Raw genomic sequence first — 22,160 nt, forward strand, 5'->3', positions numbered from 1 at the left:
TCTGTTTGATTTTTGTTAAGGCATACTGTACAACACTGTATAAACACAAAATGTTGACTTTTCACACATCTGGGGAGTGTTTAATGATGAGGAGTTGAGGAAGAACAGGGGGGGAGTTGGAGGGTGGAGAGGAATATGATACAGAGGAATTCGATAGAAGGAATATGATATTTTATTTTATTTCACTATTTCACTATTTCACTATTTCACTCAGTTCAGAACAAATTCTTATTTACAATGACGGCCTACCAAAAGGCAAAAGGCCTCCTGCGGGGATGGGGTCTGGGATTAAAAATAAATAAATAAACTTAAAACATAGGACAAAACACACATCACGACAAGTGAGACAACACAACACTTTAACCTCTTTCAGCTAGGGGGCACTATTTTTATGTTTGGAAAAAGAACGTTCCCAAAGTAAACGGCCTATTTCTCAGGCCCATATGCTAGAATATGCATATAATTGACAGATTAGGATAGAAAACACTCTAAAGTTTCCAAAACTGTCAAAATATTGTCTGTGAGTATAACAGAACTGATATTGCAAGCGAAAACCTGAGGAAAATAAAACCAGGAAGAGGCCTCTATTTTGAAAGCTATATGTTCCATAGCCTGCCTTCGCTCCATTTAAAGGGATATCAACCAGATTCCCTTTCCTATCGCTTCCTCAAGGTGTCAACAGTCTTTAGACATAGTTTCAGGCTTTTATTTTGAAAAATGAGCGAGCAAGATAACATCGCGTAGTGGATAGCTGGGTGTTCGCATGAGTTTTGCTTGCGCAACAGAGTGGTGCAGCCATTGACTCTCCCTCTCCTACTGAAAAAGAGACAGTGCCGGTTGATATATTATCGATTATATACTTTAAAATCAACCTGAGGATTGATTATAAAAAACGTTTGACATGTTTCTGTGGACATTACGGATACTATTTGGAATTTGTCTGCGTTGTTGTGACCGCTCGAGCCTGTGGATTTCTGAACACAACGCGCCAAACAAACTGAGGTATTTTGGAACTTTATGGAACAAAAGGAACATTTATTGTGTAACTGGGAGTCTCGTGAGTGAAAACATCCAAAGATCAAAGGTAAGCAATTAATTTTATTGCTTTTCTCATTTTCGTGACCAAGCTACTTTGATGCTAGGTGTCCATAATGTTTTGTCTAGTGATCGATAAACTTACACAAACGCTTGGATTGCTTTCGCTGTAAAGCATATTTTCAAAATCTGACACAACAGACGGATTAACAAAAAGCTAAGCTGTGTTTTGCTATATTGTGATTTCATGAATATAAATATTTATAGTAATATTATTTGAATGTGGCGCTCTGCAATTCAGCGGTTGTTGATGAAAATTATCCTAACGTTAACGGAATGGGTAGCGTCAATTAGTTTTTAACAAGGTAGGCCAGTTGAGAACCAGTTCTCACTTACAACTGCAACCTGACCAAGATAAAACAAATTAGTGCGACAAAAACAACACAGCACATGGGTTAAACAAACGTACAGTTAATAGCATAATAGTAAAAATCTATGTTCAGAGTGTGCAAACGTAATAATATTAATGAGGTAAGGCAAAAAAATAGGTCATAGAGGCGAAATAACTACAAATTATCATTAATACTGGAGTGATAGATGTGCAGAGTATCATGTGCAAGTAGAGATACTGGGGTACAAAAGAGAAAAATAAATAAATAACCGATTTATGATTTTTCAGCACCAATACCGATACCAATTATTGGAGGACCAAAAAAGCCGATTCCGATTAATCGGCCAATTTTTTATTTATTTTTTGAAATAATGACAATTACAACAATACTGAATGAACACTTATTTTAACTTAATATAATACATCAATAAAATCAATTTAGCCTCAAGTAAATAATGAAACATGTTCAATTTGGTGTAAATAATGCAAAAACAAAGTGTTGGCGAAGAAAGTAAAAGTGCAATATGTGCTATGTAAGAAAGCTAAAGTTTCAGTTCCTTGCTCAGAACATATGAAAGCTGGTGGGTTCCTTTTAACACGAGTCTTCAATATTCCCAGGTAAGACGTTTTAGGATGTAGTTATTATAGGAATTATAGGACTATTTCCCTCTATACCATTTGTATTTCATTAACCTTTGACTATTGGATTACATGATTCCACATGTGTTATTTCATAGTGTTGATGTCTTCCCTATTCTGCCCTCCCAAGCAAAAAGGCAGTAACTGCTCATTTGGTCAAAAATTAGTTAATGTCATTTTTGTTAGATTAAATGCATGCTTAATCATGTGGACAAGTATCCTGCCTCTATTGTATTGTGTTTTGGAGAAAATGGGGTTTACCTTTGTATCATATCATTTTATTCTGTGATGCAATCGAACCTGTATGACACTGACTGACACCTACACACACATACCTTGCTAATCTAGGGATACAACTCCATGGAACAGCATTCCCGGGGGTTAAATGATGGTTGAACTTGCTCTGAAACGCCGACATCCAGACAGACACTGGTAAGAACTAGCCAGCTAAGTAGATCTGACATCAAAATTAATTAGCTAGCTAGCAAGCTAAGCTAGCTAGCGAGCATAGACTAACAATGCTACCTGCTCTCATAAGATATCTGCAATTGGTACTAACGTCAATCTATTAGCCATATAATGAATTATATTCTGAAATTTCATCTGATGGTTTCTTTGAATCAGTACACCATATACACGATGTCTAGCCAGTGACAGCCACCTAGCTAAAACTGACGCGCCCCTACCAAAACGTCAAAACCGACGTAGCTAGCATTAGCATGAAGCAATAGATTTGTGCTACATTTTCCCATAAGAGACAATCAGCAGTTTATACTAGCTTTAATCTATTTGACCTAGAATTAATATAATCCCTATAGTTGTATTCTGACATTCAATGTGTTATTTGAACCCATAACGTTACACCACACACGATCTCTAGCCAGCTGACGGTCAGTTGGACGTGCACCCCATACTGAGCTGTCAAAAGCCACCCACACTCGTTTTCCGGATGAGCGCACACACACAGCATTGCTAGCTCATTAATAATATATATACTCACATGTTCAGGGTTTCTGGTTTTCTTTTATATTCCAGTATTGCGTGACTGTCCTGGTCAGGAAAGTTAAAATCTCAAATTGTATCCATCACCTTTGTTGGTGGAATATGTAATTAGTACAACAAGCTTTGACATACCAAACGTGTGCTCAATGTGTCTGCTTCAGTGCCATCATTACATGAATGCGGAAAAAACTGTTTTGCATGACTTCCACCAATTCCCGTGGTCTACATGATTAGTATCTATGCGGAACAAAGTTGCCATGTGAGGGTGTATTAGGACAGTCCAACCACGTCAACACTAGATCTTATTCCTGTCAATGTCCAACCATGCAATTTTTTTGTATTTGTAAGGAAAAATGAAAATGTAAGAGCCTTTTTGGGAGCAGGTATGAAATTAATAGATGAACTGAGTTAGGACAGTGAAAATGATTATGATAATGTTTGCACAAGATAAAATCAACATTGATTATATCCTATATTATAGAATAACTGAAAAGGATTATGATCATATGTTTGAAAATGTCAGTATTAATTATTATCATCCATGACAGAATAGAATCATTAGGATGCAGGTCCCTGATTATTTGCTCTGTTTATTTCAGTTGAGTTTGAGGGCCACATTCCAACAAAGATTCCTGATCTACCCCCTTTAACTGAAGTCACAGTGTCAACACTACTTGAAGAAATAGAGAACCAGTGGGTGGTCTCTGACAGGTAATCATTTAATGTAATTCAAACAATTTCAGTGCTGCATTTCACATTTATTCCTATAACAAGACATAGGCTATTTGTCAAACAGTATGTAATGTCTCTATGTAAATGCAACTGGTATCTTAGTGGAAGACACACAAAGGATGCAGTTTCAACTTTGTTACACTGTCAGTAATTACACTGCTCTTGAGTCTGATTGGTTAGATCAACTGGAAAGACATGGATAAGAAACATTTCAAACAAGTTTTTAAACAATGGGACCTGTTGGCAGGTCTAAAACTACTGTTCTATAGTCAGCTGATATTGATTTCCTTAATAATACATTGAACTACAATGCAAGAATTCAGGGACACCTACTCTTCAATCAAATGTTTCAGGCCTAGATAATTACACACCCAGCACATCTTATTTCTCTACCAGCATGCGAACCGTGAAGATCCCTCAACTGCAACAGCTCTAGTTGTTTTAACCGATCAATGGATCAGGTCACTTGACCAAAATAAGCTGCTTCTTGATTTTAGTGCAACATTTGACCTTGTTGATCATATGGCTAATAGCTGAGGCCATTGAGGAGAGATGTTTTCTTAAACACTCACTGAGGTGTCACAGTCTACAGAATACCTGTTTTACTGTATGTAGTAAGGTAGCCTAAATATTTTATTAATGATGAAGATTTTGATGAGCAACACTGACATTAGCGGAAGGCTAAGGTCAAACAAATAACCTAAGTAAACCTGGATGCTAGTTGTGAAATCTAAAACATATTCAATTTGAAATAAGCAAAACACCTGTACTATGAATGGTCAACAATTTAATAAGAGGTAGAGCATTTTATTTTAATAAAACATTTGGTTACATGGATTCAATGTAAATATTACATATGACTGTGCTCAACAGGTTAAAAAAAAGGGAATTGTTCTAGCATTTGATTACACATGAGAGCTTCTGTGGGTAGTCATAGCAATGGGGCCTTCATTGTGACATCACAAGATTCTGATTCTGGGAGGTTAGCTGTTGCACAGACAAACAGAACAGTGCAAAGAGACTGATTCAACTAACCACTGACAGATTATTCATGTCCTATTTCATTAGCAAGAGAACACGCTGCTTACTTGAGAGGTAGGTTGTAATATAACTTACTGTTTAACTATGTTTCTGAAGAATAACTACTTTTTAAATGACTTGTGTACTAACATGACCCTTTAAGTAGGCCTGACATGCAATCATGGTGACAAGTGAAACTATTGACAAGAGACAGTTTGCTTGAATCAGTTTTTTTGTGAGAAAATTGTTCATCCTGACAACTGAGATGGCATGTTACAGTTGTTGTAGTCAGCCAGCCTAATGGCAAATACATTCTATTGATGAAAGAAAACCGCATCTCTGTGTTAATCCCCAACATACATTGTAATCAATTATCTCTATAAATATGTAACACAAGGGTAGGTTGTGTAAAAAACAAGTAGGCGAACTTGGCTAACTTGTAGTTGCTAATTAAAAAAAATATTCAGATTTTCTTGATTAAATGGTCATCCATTTCAAATGGTTGAATTGATAGACCTCATTAAATTGAGTTGCACTCAGAGGCACTCAAAGAGAAGACTGGAGTGATTCAAATAGATGAAACTGTACAACAAGTTTGGTCCATGATGGAAATAGTCACTTTCTTCCCCCAAAACCTTTTTGAATGATATTATATAAGTGATTAGTGTGGTTTGTGAGAACCAGGGCCAATATGGAGTGGCGTTACATGAGGGGGTTGAATAAGGCTCAATAGTAAGGTACAGAGAGAGCCTGAAGTTTGATTGTTAAAGTCTATGTTGTGCTTTCTCATCTCCAAAGGCAACGCCTTGCATCACAATGAAGATGTCATGAAGGATATTGTGCACATAATGATAGGAACAGCCAAAATTGATTAATTTGAACTTGGTCGCTTTTCCAGTAGCCAACTTTTTACTAATAATTCAGATAGGCCTATTGCGTAATCATCTCTGGATTGGGATTGTCACTTGCTTAATTGTAAGTAAAGGGGAAGAAATGTGAGCACATCGTAAAGAGATGTATTATTCTTTGGTTAGCAACACACCACTTACTACAACGTTATGTATTTTCCAGACTTATTGTTAGCTAGGAGGAAGACATGGAGGGTTCAACGCTGACACAGAGGAGGGCTGAGTGTCAGTTGAAGGATAGGGAGATCCAGACAGACTACATGATGGAGCTGGGAGCCAGGTTGGTTCTGGTGAGACAGATCCAGAGGGAGCAGGAGAAGGAGATGAAGAGGATTTGGTTTGAGACGAGGAAAATGCCAAGCCTGATTGAGGAGGTAACAAGACCAACTTTGACAAAGTCGACTAGAGTTCTGTTGAACAATATTGATTAAATCAAATATATGTCAATATACTGGCAAAATGTGCCATATGCCATTGAACGTAAGCTAACAGTATTTTGTCTGATAACTTTTCTTGTGTTGTATTGTGTATGTCTCTGAGTATTGTTATGTACATAGTCCTCAGTTCTTATGGTTGCCTTGTCTTTAAAAAAAATTAAATAACAAGACCAAGCGATCTCTCATAGACCTTCAAATCAGGATAATGTAGTTGTCTGACCTAGCTACCTTAAGTTGAATGCACTAACGGTAAATTGTTCTGGACAAAAGCGTCTGCTAAATGTCTAAAATGTCAAATGTTGTGCTGGGTGTAGTGCATGTATTTTTACACTTAGTTGACCCGTTAGCTAGAAGACCCAGGGTTGGTACAGACTGGTGCAGAGCATCTGAGAGGACACTAGATATATACAGTGTCTTAGGAAAGCCTTTACGGTAGATTTGCCAGATGGAAGCCACTCCTCAGTAAAAGGCACATGACAGCCCACTTGGAGTTTCCCAAAAGGCACCCATTGACTCTCAGACCATGAGAAACAAGATGCTCTGGTCTGATGAAACCAAGATTGAAATCTTTGGCCTGATTGCCAAGCGTCACGTCTGGAGGAAATCTGGCACCTACGGCACAGTCAAGCACGGTGGTGGCAGCATCATGCTGTGGGGATGTTTTTCAGCGGCGTGGACTAAGAGACTAGTCAGGATCGAGGCAAAGATGAACGGAGCACAGAGAGATCCTTGAAGAAAACCTGCTCCAGAGCGCTCAGGACCTCAGACTGGGGGCGATGGGTCACCTTACAACAGAACAACGACCCTAAGCACAAGCCAAGACAACGCAGGAGTGACTTTGGGACACGTCTCTGAATGTCCTTGAGTGGCCCAGCCAGAGCCCGGACTTGAACCGGATCGAACATCTATGGACAGACCTGAAAATAGCTGTGCCGCAACTCTCCCCATCCAACCTAACAGAGCTTGAGAGGATCTGCAGAGAAGAATGGGAGAAAGTCCCCAAACACAAGTATGCCGAGTGTGTAGCATAATACCCAAGAAGATTCTATGCTGTAATCGCTGCCAACGGTGCTTCAACAAAGTACTGAATACGAAAGCATATTCCCATTATTTTTATTTTAAATTAATTTGGAACGATTCTGTTCTTGCTTTGTCAATATGGGGTATTTTGTGTAGATTGATGACTGAAAAAAATTATTTAATCAATTTTAGAATAAGGCTGAGGTAACAAAATGTGGAAGAAGTGAAAGGGTCTGAATGCTTTCCGAAGGCACTGTATATGTGATGTAAAAGTAAATAGAGTTCACTCATAAAGAATGTATGTACTGAATGTGATCACTTTCATCATGTCTGTTTCTTTTCTCCTGCAGAATGTGAGAGATGTGACCAAACGTCCACTCACTGAGTTCATGGCTCCCTGTATTGACTCCCTCCCACCACTGGCTTTCACCAATCGGAGGCCAATACCAACCATGTTGCATCCCCCCTCTCCATTGGTCATACGCACTCAGGATGCACAGCGATTCATTGTATTTTCCTACTTTGTCCCTGCTGAGTGCCCAGTTTCCACAGAGGCCACAGCAGATGTATCTGCTGGTAGAAGAGAGGACTTGTCGACAGATACACATCTTTCCTCAATGCTGCATCGATACCTGCCACACTTCTTTAACGATGACTCCATTCCACCACAGCAGACAGTAGAGGGAACCACTGAGGACTCAGATTCTCCAGTGGCAATATCTAATATCAAGGAAGAGGACAGATTCTATCCTTTCTCCCTCCCACCACTGGCTCAGCGGTTCATTGGCAATTCATTCAAAGTCCCGGAAACCTCCCAGCCTGCTGTTTCAGCCACGGAGTGCCGAGTTGCCACAGTGGACACTGCAGATACAGCCACTGTCAAGAGAGAGAACCGATGGGCAGCTACAATTCTTCCTTCAGTGCTGCCTCCATGCCTGCCACCAGTCGTTGACGATGACTTCATGCCTCCAGAGCACACAGTAGAGGAATCCTATGTGGTCTCATTTGCTACAGAGGCCACTTCAGGCACAGCTACTGTTGATGGAGTGGACAGATCAGCAGCTAAATGCCCTGTCCCAATGCTGCCTCCAAGTCTGCCACGTGTCTTTGACGACAAACTGCCAGGGGCTGCAGTAGAGGGAACCAACAAGTGTCCAGTTGCCAGTGAAACAACCAATGATGTGTCCACTCACCTCAAAGAGGACATGGGAGCTGATCAAAGCCCTCCTGACCCTGCAGCACTGCCTCCAAGCTCGCCATGTATCTGTGACTCTGACCACAAACTGACCAAGGAGGATGTACCCGAGTCCTCCCTTGCCACAGAGATCGCTGTAGGCACATCCATTGTCCAGGGAGAGGACCTGGATAAAAGCCCTGCTCCAAGGCTGCCTCCAAGCTTGTCACACGTTTTGGACAATGACCATAAGCAGCCAGAGGAGACGATAGAGGAAGCCACTGAGTGCTCAGTCGCCGCAGAGGCATCAGTTGCTAATAGAGAGGATCCATCAGCAGCCACAGGTCTTCCCTTAGTGCTGCCTTCAAGCCTGCAACTTGTCTTTGACAATGACTACAAACTACCAGAGGAGGCAGTAGAGGGCACCAGCAAGTGTCCAGTTGCCCGTGAAGCAGTCGCTTCCGTGTCCACTGTCCTCCAAGAGGAGTTTTTGGCTGAAAAATGTCCTCCTGCACCCACAGCACTGTCTCTAAGGCTGCCCTGCACCCACAACATTGACCACAAACAGCCAGAGGAGACCGTTGAGAACACCACAGAGTGCTCAGTTGACATAGAGGAAAGTGCAGTTGCATCCACTGTCAAGAGAGAGGAAATGATGGGTGATAAAAGCCCTGTCCATGCACTTCCTCCAAGCCTGGCATGCATCCATGACAAGGACCCCAAGCAGCCAGATCAGAAAGGAAGGGGCACTACTGTGGAGGTGGATATCTGCCCTCACGCTCAACAGCTGGTCTCAGATGCTAACTTAACTCTGGCAACCCGCAATGATGAGCTGCCCAACCCTCTGATCTGCGTAGTCACTAAGATGCCTGTTAGAGTTGGAGCATCCATATGCAGGTCAGAGGATGAGGAACCCAGGCCCTGGACCCTGGAAGAGGCAAAGGTAGGTGTCGAATTTCACCTTACTACTTTACAGGGATGGTGGTCATTTCCATTTCAATTCAATGCGTTGAAGAGAATTGGAATCTTAGAGTCTTTTGATCGGAATTGAAATGGAATTGACCCCAACCCTGCTGCTCTTTGCTCATAGTATAAAACATCACCCCTCACTAGGGTTAGCATTTGTATTACTTTTAGTATGGACCCAGGAACATCTATAGGTATTGTAAAATCTAATGGGGTGCCCCATGAGGCCATCATTGTATGTTGATCACTCAGTTGTGTATTGAATGTGCTACATTGGAACAATATTACATCTAGAGTCAATGTCTTCCTGTTAGGATCATTGGATAGGCATTGAAATTGAGAGTGAAGAGAGGAGCGTCACTGAGGAGGTGAGCCCGAGGGAGGGATTGAAGAGTGAGGCGGATTGTGCCCATTCCAAGTGCTCTATTGGGAAGGTTTCAACAGAGAGAGCAGAAACCATCCTGGGAAGAGTGGGCTTTCTGCTCATGAACCAAATGCAGAAAATCCCATTTTTGAAGATGGAGGAAAAAGAGAAAAATAAGAAACTGAATAAGAAGTTGAAAGATGAAGAGAAAGAGAGAAAGGAGATAAAACACAAGGAGGAGGAGCAAAAAAAGAGGGAGAAGAAAGAGATGAAGGAGAGAGAGAAAGAGCAGAAGAAAGTCATGAAGGCTGAGAAGAAGAGGGAGAAGTTAGAACAGAAAAAGAGAGAGAAGGAAAGAAAAGAGAAGGAAAAGGCAGAGAAAAAGAGGTTAGAGGGGCTGATGAAGATACATAATGACATGATGAAAGACAGAATTAAGAAAGAGAAGTGTTCTGAGGAGCTGAAAAAGAGAGAGAAAGCTCAAGCTGCATTCTTGGAGATGGAGAGAAAGATTCAAGAAAAGGAGGAGAAGAAGAGAGAAAAGATGAGGAGAGAGGAGAGGAAGAGACTGGAGGAGAAGAAAAAGAGGGAACCAGTTGGAGGTGGAACTGAGACGGTGATAGAAGAGCAGGGAAGGGATGAAAGCTTGAAGATGGATGAGTAGACTGGGTAATAGAGAGTAGGGAGGGAGGGATATGGTATTTTTGCATGCAATGAAAGAACGAAGCATTTAAAAATAAAATAAAAAATGTTTACTCTGTTTGATTTTTGTTAAGGCATACTGTACAACACTTTATAAACACAAAATGTTGACTTTTCACACATCTGGGGAGTGTTTAATGATGAGGAGTTGAGGAAGAACAGGGGGGGAGTTGGAGGGTGGAGAGGAATATGATACAGAGGAATTTGATAGAAGGAATATGATATTTTATTTTATTTCATTCGGCATGTCAGTTCAGAACAAATTCTTATTTACAATGACGGCCTACCAAAAGGCAAAAGGCCTCCTGTCTGGGATTAAAAATAAATAAATAAACTTAAAACATAGGACAAAACACACATCACGACAAGTGAGACAACACAACACTTTAACCTCTTTCAGCTAGGGGGCACTATTTTTATGTTTGGAAAAAGAACGTTCCCAAAGTAAACGGCCTATTTCTCAGGCCCATATGCTAGAATATGCATATAATTGACAGATTAGGATAGAAAACACTCTAAAGTTTCCAAAACTGTCAAAATATTGTCTGTGAGTATAACAGAACTGATATTGCAAGCGAAAACCTGAGGAAAATAAAACCAGGAAGAGGCCTCTATTTTGAAAGCTATATGTTCCATAGCCTGCCTTCGCTCCATTTAAAGGGATATCAACCAGATTCCCTTTCCTATCGCTTCCTCAAGGTGTCAACAGTCTTTAGACATAGTTTCAGGCTTTTATTTTGAAAAATGAGCGAGCAAGATAACATCGCGTAGTGGATAGCTGGGTGTTCGCATGAGTTTTGCTTGCGCAACAGAGTGGTGCAGCCATTGACTCTCCCTCTCCTACTGAAAAAGAGACAGTGCCGGTTGATATATTATCGATTATATACTTTAAAATCAACCTGAGGATTGATTATAAAAAACGTTTGACATGTTTCTGTGGACATTACGGATACTATTTGGAATTTGTCTGCGTTGTTGTGACCGCTCGAGCCTGTGGATTTCTGAACACAACGCGCCAAACAAACTGAGGTATTTTGGATATAAAAATAATCTTTATGGAACAAAAGGAACATTTATTGTGTAACTGGGAGTCTCGTGAGAGAAAACATCCGAAGATCAAAGGTAAGCAATTAATTTGATTGCTTTTCTCATTTTCGTGACCAAGCTACTTTGATGCTAGGTGTCCATAATGTTTTGTCTAGTGATCGATAAACTTACACAAACGCTTGGATTGCTTTCGCTGTAAAGCATATTTTCAAAATCTGACACAACAGACGGATTAACAAAAAGCTAAGCTGTGTTTTGCTATATTGTGATTTCATGAATATAAATATTTATAGTAATATTATTTGAATGTGGCGCTCTGCAATTCAGCGGTTGTTGATGAAAATTATCCTAACGTTAACGGAATGGGTAGCGTCAATTAGTTTTTAACAAGGTAGGCCAGTTGAGAACCAGTTCTCACTTACAACTGCAACCTGACCAAGATAAAACAAATCAGTGCGACAAAAACAACACAGCACATGGGTTAAACAAACGTACAGTTAATAGCATAATAGTAAAAATCTATGTTCAGAGTGTGCAAACGTAATAATATTAATGAGGTAAGGCAAAAAAATAGGTCATAGAGGCGAAATAACTACAAATTATCATTAATACTGGAGTGATAGATGTGCAGAGTATCATGTGCAAGTAGAGATACTGGGGTACAAAAGAGAAAAATAAATAAATAACCGATTTATGATTTTTCAGCACCAATACCGATACCAATTATTGGAGGACCAAAAAAGCCGATTCCGATTAATCGGCCAATTTTTTATTTATTTTTTGAAATAATGACAATTACAACAATACTGAATGAACACTTATTTTAACTTAATATAATACATCAATAAAATCAATTTAGCCTCAAGTAAATAATGAAACATGTTCAATTTGGTGTAAATAATGCAAAAACAAAGTGTTGGCGAAGAAAGTAAAAGTGCAATATGTGCTATGTAAGAAAGCTAAAGTTTCAGTTCCTTGCTCAGAACATATGAAAGCTGGTGGGTTCCTTTTAACACGAGTCTTCAATATTCCCAGGTAAGACGTTTTAGGATGTAGTTATTATAGGAATTATAGGACTATTTCCCTCTATACCATTTGTATTTCATTAACCTTTGACTATTGGATTACATGATTCCACATGTGTTATTTCATAGTGTTGATGTCTTCCCTATTCTGCCCTCCCAAGCAAAAAGGCAGTAACTGCTCATTTGGTCAAAAATTAGTTAATGTCATTTTTGTTAGATTAAATGCATGCTTAATCATGTGGACAAGTATCCTGCCTCTATTGTATTGTGTTTTGGAGAAAATGGGGTTTACCTTTGTATCATATCATTTTATTCTGTGATGCAATCGAACCTGTATGACACTGACTGACACCTACACACACATACCTTGCTAATCTAGGGATACAACTCCATGGAACAGCATTCCCGGGGGTTAAATGATGGTTGAACTTGCTCTGAAACGCCGACATCCAGACAGACACTGGTAAGAACTAGCCAGCTAAGTAGATCTGACATCAAAATGAATTAGCTAGCTAGCAAGCTAAGCTAGCTAGCGAGCATAGACTAACAATGCTACCTGCTCTCATAAGATATCTGCAATTGGTACTAACGTCAATCTATTAGCCATATAATGAATTATATTCTGAAATTTCATCTGATGGTTTCTTTGAATCAGTACACCATATACACGATGTCTAGCCAGTGACAGCCACCTAGCTAAAACTGACGCGCCCCTACCAAAACGTCAAAACCGACGTAGCTAGCATTAGCATGAAGCAATAGATTTGTGCTACATTTTCCCATAAGAGACAATCAGCAGTTTATACTAGCTTTAATCTATTTGACCTAGAATTAATATAATCCCTATAGTTGTATTCTGACATTCAATGTGTTATTTGAACCCATAACGTTACACCACACACGATCTCTAGCCAGCTGACTAGAGACGTCAGTTGGACGTGCACCCCATACTGAGCTGTCAAAAGCCACCCACACTCGTTTTCCGGATGAGCGCACACACACAGCATTGCTAGCTCATTAATAATATATATACTCACATGTTCAGGGTTTCTGGTTTTCTTTTATATTCCAGTATTGCGTGACTGTCCTGGTCAGGAAAGTTAAAATCTCAAATTGTATCCATCACCTTTGTTGGTGGAATATGTAATTAGTACAACAAGCTTTGACATACCAAACGTGTGCTCAATGTGTCTGCTTCAGTGCCATCATTACATGAATGCGGAAAAAACTGTTTTGCATGACTTCCACCAATTCCCGTGGTCTACATGATTAGTATCTATGCGGAACAAAGTTGCCATGTGAGGGTGTATTAGGACAGTCCAACCACGTCAACACTAGATCTTATTCCTGTCAATGTCCAACCATGCAATTTTTTTGTATTTGTAAGGAAAAATGAAAATGTAAGAGCCTTTTTGGGAGCAGGTATGAAATTAATAGATGAACTGAGTTAGGACAGTGAAAATGATTATGATAATGTTTGCACAAGATAAAATCAACATTGATTATATCCTATATTATAGAATAACTGAAAAGGATTATGATCATATGTTTGAAAATGTCAGTATTAATTATTATCATCCATGACAGAATAGAATCATTAGGATGCAGGTCCCTGATTATTTGCTCTGTTTATTTCAGTTGAGTTTGAGGGCCACATTCCAACAAAGATTCCTGATCTACCCCCTTTAACTGAAGTCACAGTGTCAACACTACTTGAAGAAATAGAGAACCAGTGGGTGGTCTCTGACAGGTAATCATTTAATGTAATTCAAACAATTTCAGTGCTGCATTTCACATTTATTCCTATAACAAGACATAGGCTATTTGTCAAACAGTATGTAATGTCTCTATGTAAATGCAACTGGTATCTTAGTGGAAGACACACAAAGGATGCAGTTTCAACTTTGTTACACTGTCAGTAATTACACTGCTCTTGAGTCTGATTGGTTAGATCAACTGGAAAGACATGGATAAGAAACATTTCAAACAAGTTTTTAAACAATGGGACCTGTTGGCAGGTCTAAAACTACTGTTCTATAGTCAGCTGATATTGATTTCCTTAATAATAAATTGAACTACAATGCAAGAATTCAGGGACACCTACTCTTCAATCAAATGTTTCAGGCCTAGATAATTACACACCCAGCACATCTTATTTCTCTACCAGCATGCGAACCGTGAAGATCCCTCAACTGCAACAGCTCTAGTTGTTTTAACCGATCAATGGATCAGGTCACTTGACCAAAATAAGCTGCTTCTTGATTTTAGTGCAACATTTGACCTTGTTGATCATATGGCTAATAGCTGAGGCCATTGAGGAGAGATGTTTTCTTAAACACTCACTGAGGTGTCACAGTCTACAGAATACCTGTTTTACTGTATGTAGTAAGGTAGCCTAAATATTTTATTAATGATGAAGATTTTGATGAGCAACACTGACATTAGCGGAAGGCTAAGGTCAAACAAATAACCTAAGTAAACCTGGATGCTAGTTGTGAAATCTAAAACATATTCAATTTGAAATAGGCAAAACACCTGTACTATGAATGGTCAACAATTTAATAAGAGGTAGAGCATTTTATTTTAATAAAACATTTGGTTACATGGATTCAATGTAAATATTACATATGACTGTGCTCAACAGGTAAAAAAAAAGGGAATTGTTCTAGCATTTGATTACACATGAGAGCTTCTGTGGGTAGTCATAGCAATGGGGCCTTCATTGTGACATCACAAGATTCTGATTCTGGGAGGTTAGCTGTTGCACAGACAAACAGAACAGTGCAAAGAGACTGATTCAACTAACCACTGACAGATTATTCATGTCCTATTTCATTAGCAAGAGAACACGCTGCTTACTTGAGAGGTAGGTTGTAATATAACTTACTGTTTAACTATGTTTCTGAAGAATAACTACTTTTTAAATGACTTGTGTACTAACATGACCCTTTAAGTAGGCCTGACATGCAATCATGGTGACAAGTGAAACTATTGACGAGAGACAGTTTGCTTGAATCAGTTTTTTTGTGAGAAAATTGTTCATCCTGACAACTGAGATGGCATGTTACAGTTGTTGTAGTCAGCCAGCCTAATGGCAAATACATTCTATTGATGAAAGAAAACCGCATCTCTGTGTTAATCCCCAACATACATTGTAATCAATTATCTCTAAAAATATGTAACACAAGGGTAGGTTGTGTAAAAAACAAGTAGGCGAACTTGGCTAACTTGTAGTTGCTAATTTTAAAAAAATATTCAGATTTTCTTGATTAAATGGTCATCCATTTCAAATGGTTGAATTGATAGACCTCATTAAATTGAGTTGCACTCAGAGGCACTCAAAGAGAAGACTGGAGTGATTCAAATAGATGAAACTGTACAACAAATTTGGTCCATGATGGAAATAGTCACTTTCTTCCCCCAAAACCTTTTTGAATGATATTATATAAGTGATTAGTGTGGTTTGTGAGAACCAGGGCCAATATGGAGTGGCGTTACATGAGGGGGTTGAATAAGGCTCAATAGTAAGGTACAGAGAGAGCCTGAAGTTTGATTGTTAAAGTCTATGTTGTGCTTTCTCATCTCCAATGGCAACGCCTTGCATCACAATGAAGATGTCATGAAGGATATTGTGCACATAATGATAGGAACAGCCAAAATTGATTCATTTGAACTTGGTCGCTTTTCCAGTAGCCAACTTTTTACTAATAATTCAGATAGGCCTATTGCGTAATCATCTCTGGAATGGGATTGTCACTTGCTTAATTGTAAGTAAAGGGGAAGAAATGTGAGCACATCGTAAAGAGATGTATTATTCTTTGGTTAGCAACACACCACTTACTACAACGTTATGTATTTTCCAGACTTATTGTTAGCTAGGAGGAAGACATCTCTCATAGACCTTCAAATCAGGATAATGTAGTTGTCTGACCTAGCTACCTTAAGTTGAATGCACTAACGGTAAATTGTTCTGGACAAAAGCGTCTGCTAAATGTCTAAAATGTCAAATGTTGTGCTGGGTGTAGTGCATGTATTTTTACACTTAGTTGACCCGTTAGCTAGAAGACCCAGGGTTGGTACAGACTGGTGCAGAGCATCTGAGAGGACACTAGATATATACAGTGTCTTAGGAAAGTATTCAGACACCTTTACTTATTCCACCTGTTGTTACTTTACATCCTCATTCTAAAATGGATTAAATAAAATAAAGATTCTCAGCAATCTACACATAATACCCCACAATTACAATGCGAAAAAACTGTGTTACATTTGTATTGAAAATGTATTACATTTAAAAACAGAAATACTTTATTTACATAAGTATACAGACCCTTTGCTATGAGTCTCGAAATTGAGCTCAGGTGCATCCTGTTTCCATTGATCGTCCTTTCGATGTTTCTACAACTTGATTGGACTTGTTGTAAATGAAATTGATATGACATGATTTGGAAAGGCACACACCTGTCTATATGAGGTCCCACAGTGGACAGTGCATGCCAGATCAAATACCAAACCATGAGGTAGAAGGGATTGTCCGTAAAGCTCCGAGACAGGATTGTGTCGAGAAACAGATGTCCGCAGCATTGAAGGTCCCCAAGAACACAGTGACCTCCATCATTCTTAAATAGAAGAAGTTTGGAACCACCAAGACTCTTCCTAGAGCTGGACGCCCGGCAAGCTGAGCATTCGGAGGAGAAGGGTCTTAGTCGGGGAGGTGACCAAGAACCCGATAGTGACTGACAGAGCACAAGAGTTCCTCTGTGGAGATAGGAGAACCTTCCAGAAGGACAACCATCTCTGCAGCACTTCACCAATCAGGCCTTTACGGTAGATTTGCCAGATGGAAGCCACTCCTCAGTAAAAGGCACATGACAGCCCACTTGGAGTTTCCCAAAAGGCACCCATTGACTCTCAGACCATGAGAAACAAGATGCTCTGGTCTGATGAAACCAAGATTGAAATCTTTGGCCTGATTGCCAAGCGTCACGTCTGGAGGAAATCTGGCACCTACGGCACAGTCAAGCACGGTGGTGGCAGCATCATGCTGTGGGGATGTTTTTCAGCGGCGTGGACTAAGAGACTAGTCAGGATCGAGGCAAAGATGAACGGAGCACAGAGAGATCCTTGAAGAAAACCTGCTCCAGAGCGCTCAGGACCTCAGACTGGGGGCGATGGGTCACCTTACAACAGAACAACGACCCTAAGCACAAGCCAAGACAACGCAGGAGTGACTTTGGGACACGTCTCTGAATGTCCTTGAGTGGCCCAGCCAGAGCCCGGACTTGAACCGGATCGAACATCTATGGACAGACCTGAAAATAGCTGTGCCGCAACTCTCCCCATCCAACCTAACAGAGCTTGAGAGGATCTGCAGAGAAGAATGGGAGAAAGTCCCCAAACACAAGTATGCCGAGTGTGTAGCGTAATACCCAAGAAGATTCTATGCTGTAATCGCTGCCAACGGTGCTTCAACAAAGTACTGAATACGAAAGCATATTCCCATTATTTTTATTTTAAATTAATTTGGAACGATTCTGTTCTTGCTTTGTCAATATGGGGTATTTTGTGTAGATTGATGACTGAAAAAAATTATTTAATCAATTTTAGAATAAGGCTGAGGTAACAAAATGTGGAAGAAGTGAAAGGGTCTGAATACTTTCCGAAGGCACTGTATATGTGATGTAAAAGTAAATAGAGTTCACTCATAAAGAATGTATGTACTGAATGTGATCACTTTCATCATGTCTGTTTCTTTTCTCCTGCAGAATGTGAGAGATGTGACCAAACGTCCACTCACTGAGTTCATGGCTCCCTGTATTGACTCCCTCCCACCACTGGCTTTCACCAATCGGAGGCCAATACCAACCATGTTGCATCCCCCCTCTCCATTGGCCATACGCACTCAGGATGCACAGCGATTCATTGTATTTTCCTACTTTGTCCCTGCTGAGTGCCCAGTTTCCACAGAGGCCACAGCAGATGTATCTGCTGGTAGAAGAGACGACTTGTCGACAGATACACATCTTTCCTCAATGCTGCATCGATACCTGCCACACTTCTTTAACGATGACTCCATTCCACCACAGCAGACAGTAGAGGGAACCACTGAGGACTCAGATTCTCCAGTGGCAATATCTAATATCAAGGAAGAGGACAGATTCTATCCTTTCTCCCTCCCACCACTGGCTCAGCGGTTCATTGGCAATTCATTCAAAGTCCCGGAAACCTCCCAGCCTGCTGTTTCAGCCACGGAGTGCCGAGTTGCCACAGTGGACACTGCAGATACAGCCACTGTCAAGAGAGAGAACCGATGGGCAGCTACAATTCTTCCTTCAGTGCTGCCTCCATGCCTGCCACCAGTCGTTGACGATGACTTCATGCCTCCAGAGCACACAGTAGAGGAATCCTATGTGGTCTCATTTGCTACAGAGGCCACTTCAGGCACAGCTACTGTTGATGGAGTGGACAGATCAGCAGCTAAATGCCCTGTCCCAATGCTGCCTCCAAGTCTGCCACGTGTCTTTGACGACAAACTGCCAGGGGCGGCAGTAGAGGGAACCAACAAGTGTCCAGTTGCCAGTGAAACAACCAATGATGTGTCCACTCACCTCAAAGAGGACATGGGAGCTGATCAAAGCCCTCCTGACCCTGCAGCACTGCCTCCAAGCTCGCCATGTATCTGTGACTCTGACCACAAACTGACCAAGGAGGAAAAAGAGGATGTACCCGAGTCCTCCCTTGCCACAGAGATCGCTGTAGGCACATCCATTGTCCAGGGAGAGGACCTGGATAAAAGCCCTGCTCCAAGGCTGCCTCCAAGCTTGTCACACGTTTTGGACAATGACCATAAGCAGCCAGAGGAGACGATAGAGGAAGCCACTGAGTGCTCAGTCGCCGCAGAGGCATCAGTTGCTAATAGAGAGGATCCATCAGCAGCCACAGGTCTTCCCTTAGTGCTGCCTTCAAGCCTGCAACTTGTCTTTGACAATGACTACAAACTACCAGAGGAGGCAGTAGAGGGCACCAGCAAGTGTCCAGTTGCCCGTGAAGCAGTCGCTTCCGTGTCCACTGTCCTCCAAGAGGAGTTTTTGGCTGAAAAATGTCCTCCTGCACCCACAGCACTGTCTCTAAGGCTGCCCTGCACCCACAACATTGACCACAAACAGCCAGAGGAGACCGTTGAGAACACCACAGAGTGCTCAGTTGACATAGAGGAAAGTGCAGTTGCATCCACTGTCAAGAGAGAGGAAATGATGGGTGATAAAAGCCCTGTCCATGCACTTCCTCCAAGCCTGGCATGCATCCATGACAAGGACCCCAAGCAGCCAGATCAGAAAGGAAGGGGCACTACTGTGGAGGTGGATATCTGCCCTCACGCTCAACAGCTGGTCTCAGATGCTAACTTAACTCTGGCAACCCGCAATGATGAGCTGCCCAACCCTCTGATCTGCGTAGTCACTAAGATGCCTGTTAGAGTTGGAGCATCCATATGCAGGTCAGAGGATGAGGAACCCAGGCCCTGGACCCTGGAAGAGGCAAAGGTAGGTGTCGAATTTCACCTTACTACTTTACAGGGATGGTGGTCATTTCCATTTCAATTCAATGCGTTGAAGAGAATTGGAATCTTAGAGTCTTTTGATCGGAATTGAAATGGAATTGACCCCAACCCTGCTGCTCTTTGCTCATAGTATAAAACATCACCCCTCACTAGGGTTAGCATTTGTATTACTTTTAGTATGGACCCAGGAACATCTATAGGTATTGTAAAATCTAATGGGGTGCCCCATGAGGCCATCATTGTATGTTGATCACTCAGTTGTGTATTGAATGTGCTACATTGGAACAATATTACATCTAGAGTCAATGTCTTCCTGTTAGGATCATTGGATAGGCATTGAAATTGAGAGTGAAGAGAGGAGCGTCACTGAGGAGGTGAGCCCGAGGGAGGGATTGAAGAGTGTCGCGGATTGTGCCCATTCCAAGTGCTCTATTGGGAAGGTTTCAACAGAGAGAGCAGAAACCATCCTGGGAAGAGTGGGCGTTCTGCTCATGAACCAAATGCAGAAAATCCCATTTTTGAAGATGGAGGAAAAAGAGAAAAATAAGAAACTGAATAAGAAGTTGAAAGATGAAGAGAAAGAGAGAAAGGAGATAAAACACAAGGAGGAGGAGCAAAAAAAGAGGGAGAAGAAAGAGATGAAGGAGAGAGAGAAAGAGCAGAAGAAAGTCATGAAGGCTGAGAAGAAGAGGGAGAAGTTAGAACAGAAAAAGAGAGAGAAGGAAAGAAAAGAGAAGGAAAAGGCAGAGAAAAAGAGGTTAGAGGGGCTGATGAAGATACATAATGACATGATGAAAGACAGAATTAAGAAAGAGAAGAAGTGTTCTGAGGAGCTGAAAAAGAGAGAGAAAGCTCAAGCTGCATTCTTGGAGATGGAGAGAAAGATTCAAGAAAAGGAGGAGAAGAAGAGAGAAAAGATGAGGAGAGAGGAGAGGAAGAGACTGGAGGAGAAGAAAAAGAGGGAACCAGTTGGAGGTGGAACTGAGACGGTGATAGAAGAGCAGGGAAGGGATGAAAGCTTGAAGATGGATGAGTAGACTGGGTAATAGAGAGTAGGGAGGGAGGGATATGGTATTTTTGCATGCAATGAAAGAACGAAGCATTTAAAAATAAAATTAAAAATGTTTACTCTGTTTGATTTTTGTTAAGGCATACTGTACAACACTTTATAAACACAAAATGTTGACTTTTCACACATCTGGGGAGTGTTTAATGATGAGGAGTTGAGGAAGAACAGGGGGGGAGTTGGAGGGTGGAGAGGAATATGATACAGAGGAATTTGATAGAAGGAATATGATATTTTATTTTAGTTCATTCGGCATGTCAGTTCAGAACAAATTCTTATTTACAATGACGGCCTACCAAAAGGCAAAAGGCCTCCTGTCTGGGATTAAAAATAAATAAATAAACTTAAAACATAGGACAAAACACACATCACGACAAGTGAGACAACACAACACTTTAACCTCTTTCAGCTAGGGGGCACTATTTTTATGTTTGGAAAAATAACGTTCCCAAAGTAAACGGCCTATTTCTCAGGCCCATATGCTAGAATATGCATATAATTGACAGATTAGGATAGAAAACACTCTAAAGTTTCCAAAACTGTCAAAATATTGTCTGTGAGTATAACAGAACTGATATTGCAAGCGAAAACCTGAGGAAAATAAAACCAGGAAGAGGCCTCTATTTTGAAAGCTATATGTTCCATAGCCTGCCTTCGCTCCATTTAAAGGGATATCAACCAGATTCCCTTTCCTATCGCTTCCTCAAGGTGTCAACAGTCTTTAGACATAGTTTCAGGCTTTTATTTTGAAAAATGAGCGAGCAAGATAACATCGCGTAGTGGATAGCTGGGTGTTCGCATGAGTTTTGCTTGCGCAACAGAGTGGTGCAGCCATTGACTCTCCCTCTCCTACTGAAAAAGAGACAGTGCCGGTTGATATATTATCGATTATATACTTTAAAATCAACCTGAGGATTGATTATAAAAAACGTTTGACATGTTTCTGTGGACATTACGGATACTATTTGGAATTTGTCTGCGTTGTTGTGACCGCTCGAGCCTGTGGATTTCTGAACACAACGCGCCAAACAAACTGAGGTATTTTGGATATAAAAATAATCTTTATGGAACAAA

General features: G+C 40.7%; 2 protein-coding genes across 2 annotated transcripts; both read left to right on the forward strand.

Moving 5' to 3' along the window:
* Window positions 1–4,757: 4,757 nt before the first annotated feature.
* Window positions 4,758–10,441, forward strand: LOC118941114 (uncharacterized). The gene is made up of 4 exons (XM_090207993.1): window positions 4,758–4,894; window positions 5,891–6,101; window positions 7,535–9,301; window positions 9,639–10,441. Exons 2-4 carry the CDS (start codon window positions 5,916–5,918, stop codon window positions 10,350–10,352), a joined length of 2,667 nt encoding a protein of 888 aa, XP_090064119.1. The 5' UTR covers window positions 4,758–4,894; window positions 5,891–5,915; the 3' UTR covers window positions 10,353–10,441.
* A 5,643-nt stretch (window positions 10,442–16,084) lies between these two features.
* LOC149975449 (uncharacterized) lies at window positions 16,085–21,148 on the forward strand. Its single transcript, XM_090207994.1, has 2 exons — window positions 16,085–20,003; window positions 20,341–21,148. Exons 1-2 carry the CDS (start codon window positions 18,174–18,176, stop codon window positions 21,055–21,057), a joined length of 2,547 nt encoding a protein of 848 aa, XP_090064120.1. The 5' UTR covers window positions 16,085–18,173; the 3' UTR covers window positions 21,058–21,148.
* Window positions 21,149–22,160: the final 1,012 nt, after the last annotated feature.

Source organism: Oncorhynchus mykiss, chromosome 18 (genome assembly GCF_057628025.1).
Source record: "Oncorhynchus mykiss isolate SJ-2025 chromosome 18, ASM5762802v1, whole genome shotgun sequence".
Lineage (NCBI taxonomy): Eukaryota > Metazoa > Chordata > Actinopteri > Salmoniformes > Salmonidae > Oncorhynchus > Oncorhynchus mykiss.